Source organism: Neomonachus schauinslandi, chromosome 16 (assembly GCF_002201575.2).
Source record: "Neomonachus schauinslandi chromosome 16, ASM220157v2, whole genome shotgun sequence".
In the NCBI taxonomy this organism is placed as follows: Eukaryota; Metazoa; Chordata; class Mammalia; order Carnivora; family Phocidae; genus Neomonachus; species Neomonachus schauinslandi.
This window is the reverse complement of record NC_058418.1, coordinates 15,479,911-15,499,965: the sequence shown is the minus strand read 5'-3', so window position 1 is coordinate 15,499,965 and position 20,055 is coordinate 15,479,911. Positions and strand designations below refer to the sequence as shown.

Sequence of the window (20,055 nt, the reverse complement as noted above, 5' to 3'; positions counted from 1 at the left end):
CCAGCAAGTGACAGAGATGCAGAGCACAAAATTGGAACTTTTAGAAGTCGGCTCCGCTGAGGGATGTCGCTCTAGTGGCTAACCGGGGCGGGGGCGGGGGGAACCCTCACTGGGACAGTGTGGTCTCAGGACCCTCGGGGTCACAGAAAGACCAGGGGTGCCTGAGTGAGGCAGAGCTCCCAGGTATCGGAGCGGGGAAGCCGGCTGCAGAGATGGAGCCGAGGAGCAGGCTCTCAGCTCGGGGTTGCCATAAACTGTGATCCACGGCACTGTCGGGCCACTGCTCCTCCAGCAGGGACTCAACAAGTGGCAGATCTGGGGAGATTCCCCTTCCTCCCCTGGGGGGAGTGGCACGGGAGCACACCACAGGGATCTGCTGGGTTTGGAGACTCCAAATGGGGTCATGTGCCAGAGATAGAAACACTTGGTCACAGGCCGGGTGAGCACGGAGTGCTGCTGAAGACTGGGGAGACGGGAGTGATTGACTGCTTTTATCTGGGGGCGCACTGAGGAGCAGAGCCCCGAGTTCTCGGCTCCTCTGGGGTGGAGATTAGGAGGCCACCATTTTCACTCTCGGCCTCCAAAGCTGTACGGAAAGCTTGCAGGGAACAAAAGCTCCCGAGAGCAAACCCCACCAGATTACTTAGCCCAGACCGGCAAGGGCGGAGCAATTCCGCCTCCGGCAAAGACATTTGGGAACCACGGCAACAGGCACCTCCCCCAGAAGATCAGCAAGAACAGCCAGCCAAGACCAAGTTTACCGATCAATGAGAACAGCAGAATGCCAGCTCTAGGGGAATACAGCAGATAGAATTCATGGCTTTTTCCTCCCTGATTCTTTAGTCTTTCAAAATTAATTTTTTTAATTTCCTTTTTTCGTTTTCTTTTTTTTTTTTTGAATTTTTCTTTTTCCCCTTTTCAACCAACATCTTATCAATCCCTTTTTTAAAAATCTTTTTTATTTTTCATTTTTAGAGTCATATTCTATCCCTTTAGAGTAGTTAACCTTATTTTTGGTATATATATATAAGTTGTTCTCTCTTTAAAATTTTGGGATACAGTTTCTTCTAACAGACCAAAATATACCCTAAATCTCTGGTATATGGCTTTGTTCTAGTCTCCTGCCTGATCACATTCTCTCCCTTTTTTTTTTTTTTTAATTCCTCTTCTTTCTTTTTTCAACCAACTTCTTATCAATTCCTTTTATAAAATCTTTTATAATTTTCATCTTTATAGTCATATTCCAGTCCTTCATCATATTTAGCCTTATTTTTGTACATATATAAGCTTTTCTCTCTTTAAAATTTTGGGAGGCAGTTTCCTCTAACAGACCAAAATATGCCCAAAATCTAGTGTGTGGCACTGATCTATTCACCAGCCTGATCATATTTGATCATATTCTCTCTCTCTTTTTTTTTAATCTTTTTCTTTTCCTTTTTTTTTTTCTTTCTTTCTCTTTCTTTTCCCCTGGTTTCAGGTCTCTTCTGATTTGTTTAGCGTATATTTTTCTGGGGTCGCTGTTACCCTGTTACCATTTTCTTCTCTCATTCATCTATTCTGCTCTGGACAAAATGACAAGACAGAAAAAATCACCTCAAAAAAAAGAACAAGATACAGTACCAACTGCCAGGGACCTAATCAATACAGACATTAGTAAGATGTCGGAACTAGAGTTCAGAATGACGATTATAAAGGTACTAGTTGGGCTTAAAAAAGGCATGTAAGATAATAAAGAAACCCTTTCTGGAGAAAAAAAAAGAACTAAAATCTAACCAAGTGGAAATAAAAAAGGCTATTAATGAGGTGCAATCAAAAATGGAGGCTCTAACTGCTAGGATAAATGAGGCAGAAGAGAGTATTAGTGATATAGAAGACCAAATGATGGAAAATAAAGAAGCTGAGAAAAAGAGAGATAAACAACTACTGGATCATGAGGGCAGAATTCGAGAGTTAAGTGATACCATAAGACGAAACAATATTAGAATAATTGGGATCCCAGAAGAAGAAGAAAGAGAGAGAGGGGCAGAAGGTATATTGGAGCGAATTATAGCAGAAAACTCTCCTAAAATGGGGAAGGAAACAGGCATCAAAATCCAGGAGGCAAAGAGAACCCCCCTCAAAATCAATAAAAATAGGTCAACACCCTGACATCTAATAGTAAAATTTACGTGTCTCATAGACAAAGAGAAAATCCTGAAAGCAGCTCAGGACAAGAGATCTATAACCTACAATGGTAGAAACTTTAGATTGGCAACAGACCTATCCACAGAGACCTGGCAGGCCAGAAAGGACTGGCATGATATATTTAGAGCACTAAATGAGAAAAATATGCAGCCAAGAATACTATATCCAGCTAGTCTGTCATTGAAAATAGAAGGAGAGATAAAAACCTTCCAGGACAAACAAAAACTAAAGGAATCTACAAACACAAAACCAGCCCTACAAGAAATATTGAAAGGGGTCCTCTAAGCAAAGAGAGAGCCTAGAAGTAACACAAACCAGACAGGAACACAGACAATATACAGTAACAGTCACCTTACAGGCAATACAATGGCACTAAATTCCTATCTTTCAATAGTTACCCTGAATGTAAATGGGCTAAATGCCCCAATCAAAAGACACAGGCTATCAGATTGGATAAAAAAAACAAGACCCATCGATATGCTGTCTGCAAGAGACTCATTTTAGACCCAAAGACACCTCCAGATTGAAAGTGAGGGGGTGGAAAACCATTTGCCATGCTAATGGACACCAAAACAAAGCTGGGGTGGCAATCCTTATATCAGACAAATTAGATTTTAAAACAAAGACTATAATAAGAGATGAGGAAGGACACTATATCATACTTAAAGGGTCTATCCAACAAGAAGATCTAACAACTGTAAATATCTATGCCCCTAATATGGGAGCAGCCAATTATATAAGCTAATTAATAACAAAAGCAAAGAAACACATCAACAACAATACAATAATAGTAGGGGATTTTAACACCCCCCTCACTGAAATGGACAGATCATCTAAGCAACAGATCAACAAAGAAATAAAGAGTTTAAATGACACACTGGACCAAGTGGACTTCACAGACATATTCAGAACATTCCATCCCAAAGCAACGGAATACACATTCTTCTCTAGTGCCCATGGAACATTCTCCAGAATAGATCACATCTTAGGTCATAAATCAGGTCTCAATCGGTACCAAAAGATTGGGATCATTCCCTGCATATTTTCGGACCACAGTGCTTTTAAACTAGAACTCAATCACAAGAGGAAAGTAGGAAAGAACTCAAATACATGGAAGCTAAAGAGCATCCCACTAAAGAATGAATGGGTCAACCAGGAAATTAAAGGAAAATTTTAAAAATTCATGGAAACAAATGAAAATGAAAACACAACTGTTCAAAATCTTTGGGATGCAGCAAAGGCAGTCCTAAGAGGAAAGTATATAGCAATACAAACCTTTCTCAAGAAACAAGAAAGGTCTCAATACACAAGCTAACCCTACACCTAAAGGAGCTGGAGAAAGAACAGCAAATAAAGCCTAAACCCAGCAGGAGAAGAGCAGAAATCAATGAAATAGAAACCAAAAGAACAGTAGAACAGATCAACAAAACTAGGAGCTGGTTCTTTGAAAGAATTAACAAGATTGATAAACCCCTGGCCAGACTTACAAAAAGAAAAAACAACCCAAATAAATAAAATCCTGAATGAAAGAGGAGAGATCACACCTAACACCAAAGAAATACAAACAATTATAAGAACATATTATGAGCAACTATATGCCAGCAAATTAGATAATCTAGAAGAAATGGAAGCATTCCTAGAGATGTATCAACTACCAAAACTGAACCAGGAAGAAATAGAAAACCTGAACAGACCTATAACCACTAAGGAAATTGAAGCAGTCATCAAAAATCTCCCAACAAACAAAAGCCCAGGGCCAGATGGCTTCCCAGGGGAATTCTACCAAACATTTAAAGAAGAATTAATACCTATTCTCCTGAAACTGCTCCAAAAAATAGAAATGGAAGGAAAACTTCCTAACTCGTTTTATGAGGCCCCCACTACCTTGATCCCAAAACCAAACAAAGACCCCATCAAAAAGGAGAATTACAGACCAATATCCCTGATGAACATGGATGCAAAAATTCTCACCAAAATACTAGCCAATAGGATCCAACAGTACATTAAAAGGATTATTCACCAAGGCCAAGTGGGATTTATCCCTGGGCTGCAAGGTTGGTTCAACATCCATAAATCAATCAGTGTGATACAATACATTAATAAAAGAAAGAACAAGAACCATATAATCCTCTCAATAGATGCAGAAAAAGCATTTGACAAAGTACAGCATCCTTTCTTGATTAAAACTCTTCGCAGTGTAGGGATAGAGGGTACATACCTCAATATCATAAAAGCCATCTACAAAAAACACACAGCGAATATCATTCTCAGTGGGGAAAAACTGAGAGCTTTTCCCCTAAGGTCAGGAACATGGCAGGGATTTCCACTATCACCACTGCTATTCAACATAGTATTAGACGTCCTAGCCACAGCAATCAGACAATAAAAAGAAATAAAAGGCATCTGAATCAGGAAAGAAGTCAAACTCTCACTCTTTGCAGATGATATGATACTTTATGTGGAAAACCCAAAAGACTCCACCCCAAAACTGCTAGAACTCATACAGGAATTCAGTAAAGTGGCAGGATATAAAATCAATGCACAGAGGGGCGCCTGGGTGGCTCAGTCATTAAGCGTCTGCCTTTGGCTCACGTCATGGTCCAAGGGTCCTGGGATCAAGCCCCGCATCAGGCTTCTTGCTCAGTGGGAAGGCTGCTTCTCCCTCTCCCATTCCCCCTGCTTGTGTTCCTGCTCACTAGCTCTCTCTCTTTCAAATAAATAAATAAATAAATCTTTAAAATCAATGCACAGAAATCAGTGGCATTCCTATACACCAACAACAAGACAAAAGAAAGAGAAATTAAGGAGTCAATCCCATTTACAATTGCACCCAAAACCATAAGATACCTAGGAATAAATCTAACCAAAGAGGCAAAGAATCTGTACTCAGAAAACTATAGAATACTCATGAAAGAAATTGAGGAAGACACAAAGAAATGGAAAAACGTCCCATGTTCATGGATTGGAAGAACAAATACTGTGAAGATGTCAATGCTACCTAGAGCAATCTACACATTTAATGCAATCCCTATCATAATACCATCAAGTTTTTTCGAAGAAATGGAACAAATAATCCTAAAATTTGTATGGAACCAGAAAAGACCCCAAATAGCCAGAGGAATGTTGAAAAAGAAAAGCAAAGCTGGCGGCATCACAATTCCGGACTTCAAGCTCTATTACAAGGCTGTCACCATCAAGACAGTATGGTACTGGCACAAAAACAGACACATAGATCAATGGAACAGAATAGAGAGCCCAGAAATGGACCCTCAACTCTATGGTCAACTAATCTTCGACAAAGCAGGAAAGAATGTCCAATAGAAAAAAGATAGTCTCTTCAACAAATGGTGTTGGGAAAACTGGACAGCCACATGCAAAAGAATGAAACTGGACCATTTCCTTACACCACACACAAAAATAGACTCAAAATGGATGAAAGACCTAAATGTGAGACAGGAGTCCATCAAATTCCTTGAGAAGAACATCAAAATCCTGAGGTCGAAGAGGAGCAACCTCTTCGACCTCAGCCTCAGCAACTTCTTCCTAGACACATCGTCAAAGGCAAGGGAAGCAAGGGCAAAAATGAACTATTGGGACTTCATCAAGATAAAAAGCTTTTGCACAGCAAAGGAAACAGTCAACAAAACCAAAAGACAACCGACAGAATGGGAGAAGATATTTGCAAATGACATATCAGATAAAGGGCTAGCATCCATAATCTATAAAGAACTTATCAAACTCAACACCCAAAGAACAAATAATCCAATCAAGAAATAGGCAGAAGACATGAACAGACATTTCTGCAAAGAAGACATCTAAATGGCCAACAGACACATGAAAAAGTTTTCAACATCACTGGGCATCAGGGAAATACAAATCAAAACCTCAGTGAGATACCACCTCACACCAGTCAGAATGGCTAAAATTAACAAGTCAGGAAACGACAGATGTTGGCGAGGATGCGGAAAAAGGGGAACCCTCCTACACTGTTGGTGGGAATGCAAGCTGGTGCAGCCACTCTGAAAAAAAGTATGGAGGTTCCTCAAAACGTTGAGAATAGAGCTACCCTACGACCCATCAATTGCACTACTGGGTATTTACCCCCAAAATACAAATGTAGTGACCCGAAGTGGTATGTGCACCCCAATGTTTATAGCAGCAATGTCCACAATAGCCAAACTATGGAAAGAGCCAAGATGTTCATCAACAGATGAATGGATAAAGAAGATGTGGTATATATATACAATGGAATATTATGCAGCCATAAAAAAAAAACCCACCCCAAATCTTGCCATTTGCAACAACATGGATGGAACTAGAGGGTATTATGCTAAGTGAAATAAGTCAATCAGAGAAAGACAAGTATCATATTATCTCACTGATATGAGGACTTTGAGAAACAAGACAGAGGATCATAGGGGAAGGGAGGAAAAAATGAAACAAGATGAAACGAGAGAGGGAGACAAAACATAAGAGACTCTTATCTCAGGAAACAACCTGAGGGTTGCTGGAGTGGTGGGGGGTGGGAGGGATGCAGGGGCTGGGTGATGGACATTGGGGAGGGTATGTGCTATGGTGAGGGCTGTGAATTGTGTAAGACTGATGAATCACAGACCTATACCTCTGAAACAAATAATATACTATATGTTAAAAAAAAAAAAAAGATAGTAGGAAGGGAAAAATGAAGGGGGGGAAATCGGAGGGGGAGACGAACCATGAGAGACTATGGACTCTGAGAAACAAACTGAGGGTTTTAGAGGGGAGGGGGTGGGGGAATGGGTTAGCCCGGTGATGGGTATTAAGGAGGGCATGTATTGCATGGAGCACTGGGTGTTATACTCAAACAATGAATCATGGAACACTACATCAAAAACTAATGATGTAATGTATGGTGTCTAACATAACATAATAAAATAAAAAATACTAAAGTTAAAAATAAAACCTACCCAGATAAAGTGAAAAAAAAACAAAAAAACCTTCTTTCATAAACCTCATACTTACAATGGAGAGAAATGCTACTCACATTTCATACACCTAAGGGAAATACATTTTTACCAAATAACTTTCCTATATGTACAACTTAAAATTCTCTATTATCATTTAATATTGTATAATCATACAAGATTTTTGGACATGAGAGGCTCCATTTTTAAGAAAAGCTTTCTTTCTTTCTTTCTTTCTTTCTTTTCTTTCTTTCATTATTTGAGAGAAAGCAGGGGCAGGGGGAGAGGGAGAAGCAGGGAGCCTGGATGTGAGGCTCAATCCCAGGACTCTGAGATCATTACCTGAGCTGAAGCAGATGCTTAACCAACTGAGCCACCCAGGCACCCCATGAAAAGCTCCATTTTCAGGGAGCCTGGGTGGCTCAGTCGGTTAAGTGGTTGTCTTTGGCTCAGGTCATGATCCCAGGGTCCTGGGATCGAGCCCTGCATCAGGCTCCCTGCTCGAGGACAGCCTGCTTCTCCGTCTCCACCGTTGGTGCTCTCATGTCCACTCTCTCTCAAATAAATATAAAATACTAAAAAAAAAAAAAAGAAAGAAAGAAAAGCTCCATTTTCCTTTCTAAAACAAATGGCTAATGATCTAATAATCTTGAACTGGGCAAAAAGACCCTTGGTCTGACCCAGAAGCGGCAACTGTTTTACAAGCAATTATCTGTAAAATCAAGAGGGCCATGAACATCTTGATCAATAAAATTGCTAGCTATGGACTTTCTGAAGACCGAATAATTAACTAATGCATAGGAGAAACAATTTCATTTATCAACATCAAGAGAACAGTCATTGTGTAACCACATTGGTTCTGCCTGTGAATAACAATTAACTTTTTCTTTTAACCAAATCGTGTAATTGCCCCCCACATCCTTTCTCATAAAAACCCCTTCCTTTCACCTTGCATGTGGGATACTTTTCTGGATACTGCCAGAATCTGTGCTCCATAAACTGATTCTTCAATTCCAAATAACCAGCAGGGCTTTTAAAGGTCATTGTACTTGGCTCTGGGAGAGCTTGGAGGACACTGGATCTGAAGGGCACCTGGGGCACATAGGGGGAAGGTTGATTACTCATCTCAAAGTATGTCACAGAGAGGTAGCCTTTGCATTCACAGAGAGACCCCTCTGGGAACAAAGAAACTGGCAGAAGCCATTTCCCTCCCTCACCCTCAGCATAAGCAGAGGGTCACCTGTGGGAACTAGTGTGGCGCCCACATTTCTTACCTAAATTGCTCACACCAAAACCCTCCACCCAGCCCCAGAACTCCAGAAGACTGGTCCTTCCCATTCAGCTTGCCTCTGTTCCAGCACAGCGAGCCCCCTCCTCGAGAAGAGGAGCTCTAGTCCCTGCCAACACCACGTCTCCTGACCTGGGACTTTTGTGAGGCCTCGGTTCCAGTGGCAGCAGTGACAGGTCTGATTTCACAAGCAGACCAGAGCATACCTAGTAAAAACGCACCACATTCAGGCCAGGAACCAAACATTGCCCATAACAGGCAAAGAGAGAGCCTCTGCAGACAACTGGCCTGAAGGATATAGCAGCCAGCACACAAGAGCAGAGCATATGCAGCACACACTGGAGACACTCCCAGAAGCAACAGGCCCTGGGGAACATGGGACACTATACTGCAGAGCACCACAGGACCTCTTCTTCATAAAGCCATTGCAGCCAAGAACAGAAGACATAGCTGACCTTGTTAACACATAGAAACAGGTACAGAGACAGACAAAATGAGAAGACAGAGGAATTTGTCCCAAATGAAAGAACAGGACAAGGCCACAGAACAGGACAAGGCCACAGCTGGAGATCTAAGCAAAACAGAAGTAACATGCCTGATAGAGAATTTTTTTTTTTTTAAGATTTTATTTATTTATTTGTCAGAGAGAGAGAGAGCACACAAGCAGAAGGAGCAGCAGGTAGAGGGAGAAGCAGACTCCCCGCTGAGCAAGCAAGTCCCCCAATGCGGGACTCGATTCCAGGACCCTGGGATCTGAGCCACCCAGGCCTCCCCCGATAGAGAATTTAAAGCAATAATTATGAGGATACTCACTGGTCTTGACTAAAGACTGGAAGACATCAGTGAAACAATTAACCCAGGGATAAGAAACAACCTAGTATAGATAAAGGGCTCCATAAACAAAATGAGACACACATTTGATGGAATGAACAACAGATTATAAGAAGGAGAGGAACAAATGAATGACTTAGAGGACAGTAATGAAAAGTAATCAAGGGGCGCCTGGGTGGCTCAGTCGTTAAGCGTCTGCCTTCGGCTCAGGTCATGATCCCAGGGTCCTGGGTTCAAGCCCCACAACAGGCTCCCTGCTCAGCAGGAAGCCTGCTTCTCCCTCTCCCACTCCCCCTGCTTGTGTTCCCTCTCTCGCTGTATCTCTCTCTGTCAAATAAATAAATAAAATCTTAAAAAAAAAAAAAAGAAAAGAAATAAAAGGCATCCAAATCAGTAAGGAAGAAGTACAACTTTCAGTATTTGCAGATGACAGGATACGATACGTAGAAAACCCAACATACGCCATCAAAAAACTGCTAGAACTGGTAAATGAATTCAGTAAAGTGTCAGGATACAAAATATACCTACAAAAATATGTTGCATTTCTACCCACCAATAATAAAGCAGCAAAAAGAGAAAATAAGAAAACAATCTCGTTTACAATTGCACCAAAATTAATAAGATTCCTAGGAATAAACCTAACCAAAGAGGTGAAAGACCTAAACTCTGAAAACTACAAAACACTGGTGAAAGAAATTGAAAACAAGAAAAGAAATGGAAAGAAATTCCATGCTCATGGATTGGAAGAACAAATATTGTTAAAATGTCTATTCTACCCAAAGTATGCAATCCCTATCAAAATACCAACAGCATTTTTCACAGAAGTAGAACAAACAATCCTAAAATTTGTAAGGAACCACAAAGAACCCTGAATAGCCAAAGCAATCTTGATAAAGAAAAGCAAAGCTAGAGGCATTACAATTCCTGACTTCACATTACAAAGCTGTAGTAATCAAAATAGTATGGTACTGGCACAAAAACAGACATACAGATCAATGGAATAGAACAGAAAACCCAGAAATGAACCCACAACTAAATGGTAAATTAATCTTTGACAAAGCAGGAAAGAATATCCAATGGGAAAAAGAGTCTCTTCAACAAACAGTATTGGGAAAACTGGACAGCAACATGAAATTGGACCACTTTCTTGCATCATACACAAAAATATAAATTCAAAATGGATTAAAGACTTAAATGTGAGACCCGAAACCATAAAAATCATAGAAAAGAACACTGGCCGTAATTTCTCAAACATTGGCCAAAGCAACTTTTTTCTAGATAGGTATCCTGAGGCAAGGGAAACAAAAGCAAAAATAAACTATTGGGATTACATCAAAATAAAAAGCTTCTACACAGTGAAGGAGACAATTAACAAAACCAAAAGGCAGCCTATGGAATGGGAGAAAATAACTACAAATGACATATCCAATAAAGGGTTAATATCCAAAACATATAAAGAACTTATAAAACTCAACATGTAAAAAACAAATAATCTAATTAAAAAGTGGGCAGAAGACATGAACAGACATTTCTCCAAAGACATACAGATGGCCAACAGACACATGAAAGGATGTTCAATGCCACATCATCAGGGAAATACAAATCAAAACTACAATGAGATCTCACCTCACACCTGACAGAATGGCTAAAATCAACAACATAAAGAACAACAGGTGTTGGTGAGGATGTGGAGAAAAAGGAACCCTTGTGCACTGTCGGTGGGAATGCAAACTGGTGTAGCCACTGTGGTAAACAGTATGGAGGTTCCTCAAAAAATTAAAAATAGAACCATCCTACTATCTGATCTCACAATCACACTACTGGGTATTTACCCAAAGAATACAAAAACACTAATTCAAAGGGATACATGCACCTCTATGATACGATACGTAGAAATCGTATCATATCTTGGCTACGTATCTAGCCAAGATATGAAAGCAGCCCAAGTGTCCATTAATTGTGAATGGATAAAGAAGTGTGGTGTGTGTGTGTGTATATATGTATACAATGAAATATTATTCAGCTACAAAAAAGAATGAAATCTTGCCATTTGCAAGGACATGTCATGGATAGAGCTAGAGAGTATATTGCTAAGTGAAATAAGTCATAGACAAACACCATATGATTTCACTCATATGTGGAGTTTAAGAAACAAAATAAGCGAGCAAAGGGGAAAAACAAAGACAAACCAAGAAACAGACTATTAACTATAGAGAACAAACTGATGGTTACCAGAGAGTAGGGGGATTGGGGGGGGGGGGGAGAATGGGTGAAACAGGTGATGGGAATTAAGGAGTGCACTTGTGATAAGCACCCTCAGGTGATTAAAATAAAAACTTAAATATATTATCTAAGAATTTAATTATGTGATAAGTTACGGTATCACTTAAATGAAAATATGTATATATGTGTGTATATAAATCTACATGTTTATATATGTATATAAGTAAAACCAACATACCCAGCACTCAATATAAAATGTACTATTTGTGGGGGCCTGGGTGGCTCAGTCTGCTAAGCGACCAACTCTTGGTTTCCCTCAGGTCTTGATCTCACGGTCGTTGATCCAACCCCGCCTCCTGCTCCAAGCAAAGTGGAGAGTGGGCTTGAGATTCTCTTCCTCTCCTTCTGCCCCCCCCCCCCCCCCCCGTTAAGGCTTTCCATCCCCCCTCCCCCAATACATAAATCTTTTAAAATAAACAATAAATAAAATGTACTATTTTCTATATTAATAAAAAAAAATTGGGAGTGCAAGGAAGATATTTTCTAAGAGAAACAGTAGGTTCCAGGTTACTTGATGGGTCTGTTAGGCGTTCGCCAAGAAAGAAAAAAGATCAAGTCTGAAAAAATAAAGCATTTCGGAGACAAAGAGAAAATACTATCACCTTAAACATTACTCTTAATTGTCACAATTATTTCCTCCTCCAACGGAGACCTTTCTTGGAGAAGTATAGAGACGGGCAAGGAGACAACAGGCCATTCTTTGGGCCCCGATGAGAAAGTCAACTGGCTCCACCTGCCACACACGACCCTCGCCATCAGAGACCAGAGCTTCCAAAGCAGTCTCAGGGTCAGAGAGAAAAGTCAAGGCTTTTACTGTCAAGGGGCAGAGCCGTCTTGTCTTGTGCTCCCATATATGATTGTGTGTGACACAGCCAACAACACAATCTCCCCAAATCCACACAGTGCTGCACAGTCTCACACCACTAGACACAAAGTCACACCCTCCCTACCCTTCCCACACAGGGCTCCACAGTCACAATACCCACGGCGGCTCAGTCACAAAGCACACAAAGTGGAATACCAGGTCACACAATCACAACCGCATACCCACTACAGGGACACAGTCACAGGTACCGCCCCCCCCCGCCCCCCCAGTGTTACACACGGTCACACATGAACAATCATACCACGGGTACTCACAGTGTTATAAGCTAATCCACACCCGCACACACGGTATCACACACGTTCACAATCACACATACACACGTCACTTGACAGTCACAAAATTTCACCACCGCCCTTCCTCAGCCCCTTCTACCCGAACAGACTTAATATTCAGTTTCCGTCCCGGCGCCGGGCTCTGGGCTTTTTTCAACCTCGGTCTCCTCTGAAACGTGTCAGTGGCCGGAGCGCATTCAGCTCAAAGCAGCCCGCCTCGCTGTGGGGAGGAGCGGCGGACGCGATGCCTCCTGGGAAATGTAGTTAAGCTCCGCGCTAGCGATGGAGATATGGCGCCCGGCTTGAGACCTGCCAGAGATCCCGCCCCCGGCCCCTCTCCCCGGCCCACCCTGAGGCACGAACTGTGCCCCAAAATGTTTCGGCGCTCCAGGGGTAGGTAGCCTTACACCTTGACCCCTACTTGGAGTAAGCCCGGCATGCTTGAACTGAGTTTATTATAACCCAAGGTACACCACTGCCCTCTCTCAAAGGCAGAGTTAACACAGGAAAGAACACTCGGACTACTTACACTCCTCCCCCAACCAGGGAGACAGTCCCACAGACTCTGGCGCAGGAAAGAAAGCGCGAAAAGCGAACTTGAACCCATGAAACTTATGGGAAATGTAGTCCGCAGTCAGAAAAGTGGAGGACCGGCCAATACCGACAGATTCTGTCCGGTACTGAGCCCGGCTTGGCGGAGCCCAGGAGACCTCTGGGAGTGCTAGCCAGCCCAAGGAGTGCGCAGGCGCAGACTCTCTGGCTCGCCATAGTCGTCTTTGTCTGCGGGTGAGTGTGGTTTCGGCCTCGCAAGGCGCAGATCTGGGCGTGGGACCTGGGGTTCTGGGCTCAGAATCCGGTCAGGGAAGCTGTAGGGGAGGATTCTTAGAGCCTGCGACAGGGCTGGGGAGGCTGACGGGGCGGAATCGCTTTCTGTGACGTGCAGTGTTCGAAGCCTGTGCGGATGGGGGCAGGGGTACAGGAGGAAACGGGCGAGTTCGCGGGTGAGTGACGGAGGGTGTGAAAGGGTTGTAGAGGTACAACTTGCGTGAGAATTGCGTGGTTCCAAGTTTGTGAGGATGGATGGCATGGTGAGCTTTATGGGGTAGTAACCTCATCCTCACTATTCTCGTTTCTAAAATAATGATAATGAAGATGCATCTTTCTGGAGTATCCGTTTTTCTGAAAGAAAGGAAAATGGCTAAGACGAGAGATAAGTAATTTTTAAAGCGATTTTTATATAAAGGCAGACTGATTGTGGAGTTTATTTCCGAAAAACTTGTTATTGGATTACTAGACTCCCCTTGTGTATTGACTTTTCGTAATTCTTTGGAGGAACTTTGGTGAGCAGCTTTGAGAAGCCCTTGACTAAGGAGGAGCTTTAAGAGCTAGTTTCCACTAGTGTAGACAGCACAGAATTGTGAAGGATATTGTCCTGTCTTTGGTGCAGAGATATCAAGTAACTGATTTAAGACTCCCTTGTTTCTAAACGACGTGGCAGTGACTCGTAATTTGACCAGGTTTTCCCCAGACCAAATGACGTTTGTGAATGTAGTGAAACAAATTGTCTTCTATCTAAAACACTTTCTTCCAGTATTCTATGATACTTAACATAATTTTCAATAAAATGAAAAAGTACCACGGTACAAAAATTCATATACACAAATAATAGCTTTGGTATATACAAAAAGTAATCAGTAATAGTTACGAAGGCAGTACTTTATTTACAACAGCGACAAATCAGACAAAACACCTTGGGGTAAACAAGAAATGTATAAAATCTATATAACACTAAATTCTTTAGTTAACAAGACGCAAAAGAAGACCTGAACAAATGGAAATACATATCATATCTTAGATTTTAAAAGTCTACAAGGTATTTTGTTTTGTGAAGAAAGCTAAGTGCCTGTTTGGTAATACGTAATATACCACTTTTTTAGTAAGTGTGAATAAGAATGTATATTTGTAGGTGCATAAAGAAACTTTTGAAGTTTACACAGAAAATAAAAAAGGTTGATGAGGAGGGAGATGTAACAGCTAGGGCAGGGGTAAGAATCACATTTTTGCTTGCCTGTTTGTAGATTTCCATTTTTAACTGGGATGGAGAAATTAATTTCTATGTTCACTCCATTACTTTTTTTTTTTAATTTTTTTTTTTAAAGATTTTTATTTATTTGACAGAGAGAGATACAGCGAGAGAGGGAACACAAGCAGGGGGAGTGAGAGAGGGAGAAGCAGGCTTCCCGCGGAGCAGGGAGCCCGATGTGGGGCTCGATCCCAGGACCCTGGGATCACAACCTGAGCCGAAGGCAGACGCTTAACGACTGAGCCACTCAGGCACCCCCACTCCATTACTTTTTAGATGTTTAGCACTGCCTCATTCTTGAATGTTTCCTTGACTTCCATTATACTACTTTCATTTGTATATTCTAGTCAAAACCAAGAAATAATCCTCCCCCACCAAAAAGCTCCATTAGTGACTTATGTTTCTGTTTACCCCTTAACTATTAGTGTTCCTAAGTTTCTCACTTTGATTATATATATGTAAAATATGTATTTATATATATATAAATATATATTTATCTCTAAGAACAAAATTCCATTGCTGTGGCTTCACCTGACAGGTGACTAACAAATGTCCATTCCTATTTGAGCCACATCCTGAGGTACTGATTCACATATCCAAATGCATAATGGACAGCTCCACCTTGAGGTTGCACAGGAACTTCAAACTCTAAATTTATGCCCACAATGTTAGTACTGTTATCTCCTGTTTCCTGTGGTTTGCCTCCATCCATTTCCTCTTTGTATTACCTGTTTTGTCAGTTCATAACACTGTCCAGCCAGATTCGAAGCCTCTTATATCTGAGTAAGGGAAGAGCTCAGTAAGTTTGACTCTTGTCTGTCACACCACATTACAAATTGGAGGCCCAGATTTCTTAATTACACATAATAAATGATAAATATGTATGTTTGCTGAATCAGTGAATGACCATATAATTATAGGGCACTTAAAATATTTCATTTCTCCTAGAGTAACATAACCTAGGTAAAATATTAGGCTGCTAAAAATTTTTAGGAACGCTGACCATGACGAATACATGAATAACATCTTTTACATTTTATCCATATCATTTAAGGTTGGTGACTTCAGATTTATGAGAAAAGTGTTTTTATGGGGGAAAATGACATTCAGAACTGTGACTGTTCAATCAGGAGCAAGGCCACAAGTGACACCTGCTCTAATGTACCTGTTCAGGTTGTGATTCTGTAGAACTCTAACAACTCAGTCTTGTAATTTCTCTGTATCACCTAAATCCTGAAAATGACATTACCCATTTCTGAAATGTGTGGAGCCTTTTTTTTTTTTTTTAAGATTTTATTTATTTGAGAGAGAGAGTGTGCACACACAGCAGGGGGGAGGGGCAGAGGGAGAGGGAGAAGCAGGCTCCCCGAAGAGCAGGGAGCCCTATGTGGGACTCAGTCCTAGGACCGATCACGACCTGAGCTGAAGGCAGACGCTTAACCAGCTGAGCTACCCAGGTGCCCCTGTGTAGAGCCTTTAAATGGCATAATGGGTTTGGCTTGGGATGCAAAGTATAAATCCATGTCCTCACATGTATGCGTGTGCACCAGCTTCTAAGCCAAAGGATCACCATTACTTTGTTTTTTTCACAGGCCAGGTTCCTTGTGCATCCACAGGAACTGCACTTGCCTTGTCCTTCAAAACCTCCCAAGAGTCCTATGGCCTCAACTGAATTATGGGATGCTGCTTTGACCCTCAACAGTAACGTCCAAGTCCTGTGTCACTGTTTAGAAGTTTAAGGCACCAGTTTAACAAGAAGATCAATGGATGACTGAGAGAGAAATGTAAAGGAGGTGCTATCTAGGTGAGTAAGAAAGAACCCAGCAGGTATCAATGGGATAAAGGCTCATTACAGTTACTCAACCTGCAACCTCTGAAAAATTTTTTGAGGCAGTTATCTTATCAGCCCTTGTCTTTTGGAGTAACAGTTGCTGGAAATTCTTTAGATACCTAAATAACATTCCCAGATAATCTTGCTTGATCAGTGCTTTTTTTTTCTCAGATTCTGGGGGACTGGTTGCCCCTCTAACCTCTCTCTGGATGCCACCCTCTTCATTTGTAGTCTCAATTTGATAAATTTTATGACCTACATGTTGTGTTCTCCCTTTCACTAACATTCTCCATTTTTTATTTCCCCCTAGATGTCTAGACTCCTTCCCTTAAGCATTCATTCATCTTGCCAAGGATTACAAGATCTCTAGTCTTTCAAATCTTAGCATATAGATTCTTTTCTTTAAAATTGAACTTTCTGGGGATGCCTGGGTGGCTCAGGCGATTAATCATCCGACTCTTGATTTCAGCTCAGGTCATGATCTCAGGGTCATGGGATAGAGCCAGCATCAGACTCCACGCTGGGCATGGAGCCTGCTTGGGAGGGATTATCTCTCTCCCTCCCCCTCTCCCATCCCCTGCTTGCACTCTCCCTCTCTCAAAAAAAAATTTTTTTAAATAAAATTTAACTTTCTATCATTTCTCCCCACTTCCATTGTTATATATCTCAGAGTTGAATTTTATTTACCCCCTTATCCTTATTTCTTATTCTCTTCCTACCTCTAACTATCATAGCACAACATTTCTCCCCCTCTTGCTTTTTAACAATATAGCATGCTTGGAGATTTGTCCTGACTTCCTACAAGTTCACCTCTCTGTTACTTTTAAAAAGAAATAATGGGGCGCCTGGGTGGCTCAGTTGGTTAAGCGACTGCCTTCGGCTCAGGTCATGATCCTGGAGTCCCAGGATCGAGTCCCGCATCGGGCTCCCTGCTCAGCAGGGAGTCTGCTTCTCCCTCTGACCCTCCCCCCTCTCATGCTCTCTGTCTCTCATTGTCTCTCTCACAAATAAATACAATCTTAAAAAAAAAAAAAAAGAAATAATACTATTCTCTTTAAAATCCAATACATATACTTAATAGAAAAGTAAAATAATGGGTATGTCTTCTCAATCCTGGCCCTCACTTCTCCATTTCTGTTCCCCAGAAGCAGCCACTATTAACTGTGTATTCTTCTAAATATTTTTGTGAGTATACAAGGAGGCTTTCAAGCAGAACAATGACATGATTTAACTGTGACAAGAATAAACAGAGCTGTTGCTGTGTTGAGAGGAGTTATAAAGAGGCAAGGGCAAAGGTAGGAAGAAGAGTGAGGAGCCTATTCCAGTCAAGACATGATGTGGCTTACACTTTGGTTGTCCTCGTGAGTGAGGATTATGAGAAATGGCCAGATGCTAACCATATTTTGAAGATAAAGCCAACAGGACATGGAGATGTAATAGGGTGTGATCTAGGAGACAGTTGTTCAAAGCTTGAGCAACTGGGAAAATGAGGTTGCTATTGAACAAGATGAGAAGAATTTGGGGGAGGTTCATTTGGGAGAACTAGAGTTTTGTCTGGGGCAGGGTAAATTATTAGACATCCAAGTGCAGATTTTGAGTAGCAAGTGGATATGTGAATCAGTTGGGGAAAGAGGTCCAGGCTAGTGATTAAATATTTTCAAAAATATTGTATCATAATGCACAAATGTCAAGCAAACTCTTAACTGTATTCTGTGGAAATGGTGACCTGTTAGAGTAGGGGTTGGCAAACTACAGCCTGTACGTGTTTTTGTGAAGCTTTACTGAAACATGGCCACCTACAGTGCATCTTGTCCATCCATTTTCTTATTATCTGTGGCTACTTTCATGCTACAAATGCCTGAATTGAGCAGGCATCTGCAGATACATGATGTTATAAAGCATGAGACAGGGCGCCTGGGTGGCTCAGTTGGTTAAGCGACTGCCTTCGGCTCAGGTCATGATCCCGGAGTCCTGGGATCGAGTCCCACATCGGGCTCCCGGCTCGGCGGAGAGCCTGCTTCTCCCTCTGACCCTGTCCCCTCTCATGCTGTTTCTCTCTCTCTCTCTCTCAAGTAAATAAATAAATAAAATCTTTAAAAAATAAATAAATAAATAAAGCATGAGACAGGACTAAAAAGTATATGTCATGGTAAAGCTAAGTGACTATAATAAACCCAAAATGTACTGCTTTAAGGAATATAAGAATTGATTTCCTGGTCATATAACAGTTAACGTGGTAAGTAGTGAAGAGTTGCATGGTTGCTTTGGTTTTTGTGGTCCTTTAAGGATCCAGATTTCTTCCAGGTTGTATCTTTTACCATTCAGTTGTGGTTGAAACTGGATCAGCAGTGCATTCCTGGTTCCAGCCAGGTGGAGGAGGGAGAAATCACCACAGTAGGGCAAGAAGTCAATAAACTTTTTCTGTAAAGGTCCAGATAGTAAATACATAAGGCTTTGTAGACCATAGGATCTCTGCTACAACTACTCAAGTCAGACATTATAGCACAAAAGTAGTTTGTGTAGCATTAGACTATCCTGATTTTTGTTTTGAAAATATTTTTTAAACCACAAGTTAAATGCTATTGAAAGAACCACTTTGCCTGATTTTCAGATGACGTTGCCTAGTTCAGTTCAGAATTTTACAGTATGAGGGCCACCTGGGTGGCTCAGTCAGTTAAGTGTCCGACTCTTGACGTTGGCTCAGGTCTTGATCTCGTGGTGGTGAGTTTGAGCCCTGCATCGGGTTCCACACTCAGTGAAGAGTCTGCTTGAGATTCTCTCTCTCCCTTTCCCCTCCCCCCCCCCAGCTCTCTCTCTGTCTTGCTCTCTAAAATAAATAAGTCTTTAAAAAAATTTACAGTATGAAAAATTCAATTCCGATAAATATGTATGAAGTATGTTGATGTCATCCCTATAAAAATACAAGGAGTTTTAATTACCGAGATGTCATTTCTGTGTTTTCTTTTCCCTTTTTTTTTTTTTTTAAGATTTTATTTATGTGAGAGAGAGAGCGCATGAGTGAGGGGAGGAAAAGAAGGGAAGGGAGAGGAACAAGCAGACTGCACTTGAGCACGGAGCCCCATGCAGGGCTTAATCCCAGGACCCTGAGATCATGACCTGAGCTGAAACTAAGAGTCAGACGCTCAACTGACTAAGCCACCCAGGTGCCCCTGTGTTTTCTTTTACTAGGACTATAGTGGGTTGAGTCTTGATCTATTCTGCATCATTCTTTTGCAAATATAATGAATTGGAAATTTTAAAATAAATGCTATTACTGTAATTTGTAAAGCTTTAGTAAAATCCACATGTTGAGCCATCTATGCCTTGGGCTTTGGGGTGATAAAATACTTTAACAAGGGCACCTGGGTGGCTCAGTTGGTTAAGCGACTGCCTTCGGCTCAGGTCATGATCCTGGAGTCCCGGGATCGAGTCCCACATCGGGCTCCCTGCTCAG

At 41.5% G+C, this 20,055-nt stretch overlaps 2 protein-coding genes across 3 annotated transcripts in view; one reads left to right on the top strand and one right to left on the bottom strand.

The window, feature by feature from the left end:
* Positions 1–20,055, top strand: part of LOC110590109 (zinc finger protein 14 homolog) — a 525,303-nt gene that overhangs the window by 57,276 nt on the left and 447,972 nt on the right. The window contains exon 1 of one of the 2 annotated variants that reach the window (XM_021700832.1): positions 16,548–16,574. The exons of the other annotated variant lie outside the window; for it this stretch is intronic. The gene's annotated coding sequence lies outside the window, so the exon portion shown is untranslated. Of the gene's footprint in view, positions 1–16,547; positions 16,575–20,055 lie in introns of those variants that run through there. 2 annotated transcript variants of the gene reach the window in all.
* LOC110590101 (zinc finger protein 382) overlaps positions 1–20,055 on the bottom strand; it is a 382,742-nt gene that overhangs the window by 137,135 nt on the left and 225,552 nt on the right. Inside the window, exon 8 of the mRNA XM_044922194.1 lies at positions 13,213–13,220. Within this exon, the coding sequence (XP_044778129.1) occupies positions 13,213–13,220 (8 nt within the window). The remainder of the gene's footprint in view (positions 1–13,212; positions 13,221–20,055) is intronic.